Source organism: Belonocnema kinseyi, chromosome 10 (genome assembly GCF_010883055.1).
Source record: "Belonocnema kinseyi isolate 2016_QV_RU_SX_M_011 chromosome 10, B_treatae_v1, whole genome shotgun sequence".
Classification (NCBI taxonomy): Eukaryota; Metazoa; Arthropoda; class Insecta; order Hymenoptera; family Cynipidae; genus Belonocnema; species Belonocnema kinseyi.
Window position 1 is genome coordinate 52,665,876 of NC_046666.1, and position 7,476 is coordinate 52,673,351.

General features: G+C 26.8%; 2 protein-coding genes across 2 annotated transcripts in view; both read left to right on the forward strand.

Annotated features, from left to right (window-relative positions):
* Positions 1 to 631, forward strand: part of LOC117182259 — a 13,536-nt gene extending 12,905 nt beyond the window's left edge. Inside the window, exon 4 of the mRNA XM_033375368.1 lies at positions 185 to 631. Within this exon, the coding sequence (XP_033231259.1) occupies positions 185 to 552 (368 nt within the window). The 3' untranslated portion in view covers positions 553 to 631. The remainder of the gene's footprint in view (positions 1 to 184) is intronic.
* LOC117182260 (mannosyl-oligosaccharide 1,2-alpha-mannosidase IA-like) overlaps positions 1 to 7,476 on the forward strand; it is a 519,756-nt gene that overhangs the window by 489,352 nt on the left and 22,928 nt on the right. The window lies entirely within an intron of this gene.

A 7,476-nucleotide genomic window follows, 5' to 3' on the forward strand; every position in this document is an offset into this window, starting at 1 on the left:
TATAGAGCTCCAAGGAGATTATGTTGAAAAATAAAAAAAAATTTACCCAAAAAAAATTGTTTTTATACTTCATTCTAAGGACTTATTAAACTACCCTCGTACGTGGACTAAAACACGTTTTAGAAGCTTTTAAATATTGATTGTTTATCTTTTTAAAATCGCAAACCTATATTTTCTTTTCCAGGTGATCCAAGCCATCTTAATCCTAACTCAACAACATATTATATCACTCATAGCGGTTTCCACTTCGCGGTGAATCATCTTGCTGATCAAGCATTCGTACCGACGGCGGTGACGCATTTCCCTGACAATCGAGAACAGTTCTCCTACACTTACGTTAGGACATTTTTGGTTAAACCCAAGAAAATTCAGTTTACTATCTTACGCTTTTTTGGGATATGTAGAACTAGAGATACACATAATCCTGGTGAAAGATTAGTATGTGTATCAGCTAATCTTTTTTACCAGCACATTCCTTTGGTGATCATAAACAACCTCTCTGAAGCTGAGAGGATGGATCTGACTAATTTCAAGCCGCCCGGAAATGAATGAAGATAAGCAATTCAAATCTATATAAATTGCGGAAAAGTTTTGGGATGTAAATTCCTAAATAAAATCATGATTAACCAAATATTAGTCTTATTTACTAACAGCTTAATGTTAATGTTGGTTCTATGGAATAAATTAAATTCTATTTTCAGTAATTTAAGGGATATGAAGGAATTTGATAAATTTCAAAGGACTCTTAGCTTTCCAGTTTAGTTAAAAGATGCCAGAGAATTTTAAGAGATTTCGTTTTAAAATTTGTTTAAAAAATATTTGAGGAACTCAAACTTGAAATATTTGTTTGAGTTTGAGATCTTTGAAATTGCTGTTACCAAATTTCATTCAAATTATTAATTATTATTAGGATGAAATAACAAATTTGAGAAGGAAATATTTATTAAATTTTTCTCTTAAGTTTAACGATTCCAATGTTATCGAAGTCATTTTTAGAAGAGGAAATAGATTTGATTGTAATAAAGATTTAAAACATTTAAAAATGATTTCTTTAAAAAATTTGATGTTTTTGCGGTCTTTTTGGTAACATGAGGAATACATTTTTGAGTATCTAATTATTTCCAATTTAGAAAAAATGATTATCTACAAAAATCATTAAAAAATCATGAAACACCATTCAGAAACTATTAAATTTCTTATAAAATGATACTTCCTTCCTTTCTAAATCAAAGAATAAATGATCTATCTTTTCCCTATTTTCTTACATTTTTATGAAAAAAATTACCATTTTTCTTCTTTTGTGAATTCTTTTGCGCTGCGATTTCTGTATATTCGATTTTTTCTAGAAAATGAACTTTCACAAATCAACTAATTGCTTGATAAAAATGAATAAATTAACTTAATATAGTATATAATAATTAGAGGAGGTTGTTCAAATGGAAAACATGAAAAATGAAAAAGTTTAATAAAATGACGCAATGGTGTGATATTCTTGACTTAATTGAAACAATGAGAAGGTGATATTATGAAAATACAATATATTGTGTTTAAATGAAGTTATAACAAAATTAATTATGGTCTACTGTTTTGGATCCTAAAATTTTTTTTTATTTTTTTTTCCATAGAAAATTGTAATTATGTATAAAACTTTACAAAAACAATGTACCTTGAGTAAGAATAAACTTAAATGAATAAAGAAGTTTATTTTTATTTATTAGCTTTTTTTTGCACAAAAGATGCTTTATTTCATCTCAAAATGTAAATTGTTAAAACGCGATAGGCAATGTACATGTTTCAAAAGTTTCTGAGTATTAGATTCTGAGGTACAGCTGTACAAATATGTCCGTATATATGTTATATGTTATGTTAATATGTTCGCATTTTGAAAAAAATTATAGAGGTTAATACTAATATTGACTGCTCTGACTGGCTTTGAAGATGTTTTGTCGCTTCTTCCATATGTTATACACAAATTCTTAACACAAAAATTAATTAAAAATAAATACATAAATTAATAAAAATTGGTTTAAACAATTGTTGTGTACAATAATAAATTGTTAATTGTCATCAAAATGCGCTTTAAAATTTAGAAGTTAGTTATTTACAGTTAATTCCATCGAAAAAATCAAGTTGGTTAATTAAGGTATTTTAAACAATTACTAACTTTCATTTGGTGACCAAATATTATACTAACGTTTTATTTGAAAGTAATACGTGATTGATTTCATGGAGAAAACTTTATTAATTCCATCAAAAATACCTGATATGCATTTTTGTTAAAAAAAATTGCTTTTAAATTAATAAATTATTTAATAAATTTTATTAATTCAACTGAAAAACTCTTTTTGTCTATAAATTGTTCAAATTTAGTCTGAATCAAATGGCGAATCGCCGCCAAGCCCCACGGAATCATTTTCATTCACTTATTTGTTTGTAACAAATTCAATAGATTTTTTAACATTTGCGTTATTATTGGACATCTTTTTTGAATAGTTGTTTTCCGTTTTGTAGGTATTTTAGATTGAATTAAAGCATTTTTTAAAAACCGGTATACTTTAAAAGTGAAAATTCTTTTTCATTTTTGTCATTAAATAAACGAAAAAAAACGAAAATTTAAAAATCTGCCATAAAAGTTGAATGCGAAATTTTATGAGCTTTCATTAAAAAAAAAGAGTTAAAATCGGATAATAATTGTGTTCTGAAAATGAATTTGTCCACGGACGTTTTTTGGCCCCGTTGTATTGCGGTCGCGTAATCGAAGTCGATGGATGCTGATTTACCTGAAGTTTCGAATGTTCAAACAAGCCAAAAATTTGTCTCTGTTCTATTTTATCTGCAAACATTGTTTCAACTACAATTTATAATAATGCAATACAAGTTTTCTTTGTTATCAATAATTAACAATATAAGTAATTATTTTAGCACTTTTTCTATTTTAAAAGTCATCAGTAAAAAATTTAGTTTATTTGAACGTACACGAAGTTTGGTGCTACAGCGGTACTACCAGCAGCAAGGTGGTGGGAGAAGGACCGGCTGTCTGAGTATACTGCGATGGTCTCACTCGGCGCGCAGGGAACGTCAGTAGTAGTGGACAGAGCAGAGTCAGCCCACCGCTGCGACTCAGGTTTGATGAATACGGCCATAGAGTAGAGTCGCAGATCTTATATATTAATAAATAAAATTAGAAAAGGTAATGTGGACTAACCACTTCGAATGAATTTTCCGTAAGATTAACTTATTTTCCAGTTTTTTACAATAAACTGTTTTAAGATTATTCATAGCAACAGATAAACAGGAAAATTATTTTTTTTTTAAGTAAATAAAAAAAGAACTCTACGAAAACTCTAGAAGTTAAAAAATGTAAAAATCCCAATTTTTACTAAGAAATAAGGAAATAGAAAAAAAAATATAATCAAGAAAATAAATACGGATTGAATATTTTAAAGAAATTTTGCATAAGATTAACTCCTGTTCCAGCTCTTTTGAAGAAAATGTAAAAGATTTAAGAAATCAATCGAAAATCAACATTTTAAGCAAACAACGACCGATAGGAATTTGTAGCCCTATAAGATGATCATAAAATTTTTTTGGAGTTTCTTAAAAAATCGAAAATTCAGATTTTTATTACACAAAAAATAATTAAAAATGAAAAATTCTATTTTGTATTCAAACTATGTAAATGAATCACCTTGCCTTTTTCGCTGAATAAAATTGATCACAGAATGTGCAATAATGAAATATCTTACAGATAGGACTCATTATTCGTTGTTCGCTATTCTATTATTGTACATTTTGTGATAAATTTTATTTTGCGACAAAACAAGGTCATTTTGAATGAAAATTTTAATATTATTCAATATCATTCAATATTATTTAATATTGTTTCAAATAATTATTTTTTAAACACTTTTTTGACGAATATCATTATTGCTCAAAGTTCGAAGAAAACATCTTCGATATACTGTCTAGAATTTAAAATGTTTTAAATTTGACCTGAATTTACTGATTTTCTTTATAAACTAATGTATGCTTTTCAGTTATTTTAATTAATTTTTCTATCAAAATAGTTTAGTTGTAGTCACGCTCTTTAATGCTTTTTTCTCAAAAATATATAAATACCTTCATCTTCTTTTTTGTGTGCAATACGTATTTTCTTTGGATTTTTTGCTCCATTTCAGACTTATTTTGAAATCTTATATATAATTTAGGGGTGTTTTACCCCCGCGTAATTTTTTATTTATGTTGAATGGACTCTATTTTACTTCCTTCGTTATAAAACTAATGTTCTACTTTGTTTTGTCCATGTAAAGTATATATTATCATAGACACAAAATATGAAGTCTTAGGGGTGTCCGCCCCCAATAATTTTTAAAAATATTCTTTTGGCGGAACACGTTAACTGTATTTTTGTTTTATGTTTAAAATACATTTTTTAGAACATTTTTTTCTATGAATTTAAACATTTTTTGTACAACTTCAAATATATGTAGGGATTATTAACACCCTTCATTTTTTGTTGTTGAGAAAATTACTTTATACATTTTTCATCACGAGGAATCTTTGCTGGCAAGTTTGATCGAAATCAATTTTGGTTTTATATACAAAACTATGCAATCGACAGTTGAGGCCACTATATTTGAGGGGATGTCTCACCCCCTTAAAGTGTTTTCCGCAGATAAAAAAATTCGTTTTGCTTAGTTTTTCGATTACTACAGCATAGATCAGGGATAATTATATCGGCGAGGGACACCTGGAGTATCTCAGAATCAGAAAAATCTTAAACTTAGACTGTCTACATCGAGGATAGATCTTTTGAGAGGGAAAAGAAATATTCTGAACGAATAAAATCTTCTGTCTTTAAATTGTTGTAAAAAAATGCTATTTTTAATAGAAAATGGTTTAGACTCCTCATTTATTAATAAAAAATGATCTAAGTCAACCAGTTTTATAATATTGCTTCAAATTTTTGCGAAACCTTCATCCAGCATTAATACCATAATTTGTTGTTCATAATTTCTTTTGATAAATTGCTTATAAAAATTGATATAAATCATTACCCTTAACAACCAGAATTAAATTAATTTTTTTATTTATTCTTAACACAGGATTAAACTTTTCACTCTTGTGATATTTTCTCGTACGAAGAGCTATTATTTATTAACAGCCTTATAAACAATGTATTTTTTATAAATGTGAGCTCCCCTCTAAGCTAAAATTTTCAAGGTATACCGATTACCTTTTTTATATCCTTAATTTTGCCGTAACTAATATAATTATCTTGGGTAACATTTTCGATACCTTCGCCTTATTATTTATAACTATTTGTGTTAACAAAAACGCTTAGTTAGAAAAATCGATGTGTTCCTGTTTATTTTATTAATCTATGGCACCAAATAAAACTTTTCTATCGCGTGATATTTGTTCGTGCGATGAACCATACTTTATTCACGGCCTTATAAACAATGTATTTTTACTAATATACGCTACATTAAAAGACACAATTTTTAAGTTATTAGCTATTACCTTTTTTGTATCGTTAATTTTACCCTTAAAGTTATGATTATTTTGGGTAGCATTTTTTTATATATATCTTTTATTATTTATAACTATTGTTATTAACAAAACTGTTTAATTAAGAAAATCGATACAATCTCATCGTACAAGAAAATATCACGAGAGTGAAAAGTTTTATTGCGGCCATAGATTATTAAAAATAATTTTAATCGATTTTCTTAATTTAGCGTTTTTGTTATTAAAAATAGTTATAAAAAATAAGTCACTGGTATCGAATAATGCTACCCAAGATAATTATGTTGTTTACGGTAAAATAAGGCCGTAAATAAGTCATGGCTTATCGTACGAGAAAATATAACGAGAGTGAAAAGTTTAATCATATATTAAAGATTAATAACAAAAATTTAAGTTAATTCTGGTTATTGAGGGTCATTATTTATATCAACTTTTATAAACAAGTTAGGTAACGAAATTATGTAATTAATGCTAGATAAAGGTTTTGCAACCATTCAAATTCATATGATGAGACTGGTTGATCTGGATCATTGTTAATTAATAAATTCCTTTTAAAAATAGCAACTTTTTAACAACAATTCAAGAGGGCAAGGTTTAATTTGTTCGGAAGATTTCTTTGTCCTCCTAAGAGATCTATCCTCGATAAAGACAGTGTACAATAGGGTGGCTCAAAAAGGCTTTTGTTTTTTAGAGAGCAACGATCCTCCCAATTTCATTCAAAATCCCAAAAAAGAAATTCCCTATTTTTTTATTTTCCGATTTTAACAGATGCAGGTTTTGACTTGAAGTTTCCCATGTAAAATGCATGGGGAAAAATCACTTTTTTGAGTTTTTGGAATAATTTGTTAGCGTTTGAAAAAATGTGACGCGAAATTATGGGAGTCTGTAGAGAATTATCCAACGAAGAATTTCATATATCATATATATGGGTTTTACACCCCTAACACACCCCCACGAGTACCTGAAAACTACCCTTAAAACAAAAAATGTCAATTTTTCATGAAATCGACCTTTAGAACAATGTATTCTCGTATTTTTTTACTTAAAAGTATTAACATTGGTCTATTGGAATATTGATTATCATTGTTTAATTAATTTTCAAATATTTAAACAAATAGATTTTCTTTAAATATTTTTTTCTCGAATATTAGTTTCCCCCCTAAAAATGATTACTATTAGACTAGTAGAATATTTATTAACATTAGTTAATTAATATTTTATTATTTAAACAAATGGAATTTTTTAAAACAATTTTTGTTCTAAATTTCTTTTTTTTCCTTAAAAATTATTACTTTTGGTCTAGTTGAATATTTATTAACATTAGTTCAGAAATTTTCAATTGTTTGAACAAATGGAATTTGTTTAAATAATTTCATTTTGATTTTTTCAAATAAAAATTATTACTGTTGATCTATTGGAATATTCATCAGTTATAATTAATAACTAATTAATAATTAATTTAATAATAATTAAGCTTACAGTAATATTTGAGTAATAATTTTTAATGACATTTTTTCTGAAAATTTGAATCAAGAATAACCCTTTAAACTAGTTTCATACAAATTTTAAATATATGTAAATATAATTTTGAAATCGTAATTCAGATACTCATTTCACAAGACCAAAATTGCCAAAAATTATATAATTGAATTAGATATATTTGAAAAATAAATTATCTTTTATTATACAAATTGTAGCTCATATTCAATTATATAACCTTGAAGAAATTAATCAATTTATGTACTTAATTCAAAAGAATTAAAATTTAATCTTTATGAAATTTTGATTCAAACATTTAAAAAATTCTTCTTTATTTTTTTTTAAGCTTTCATTTTCATTTCATAGTGTTACGGTCCCCGTAGTTGAGAACCACTCTGAACAATTTGTCAGGAATGAGTCCCCGTCTGTGTTTACTAAACATAAACCAGGCTGGGAAAACCTTCCGGA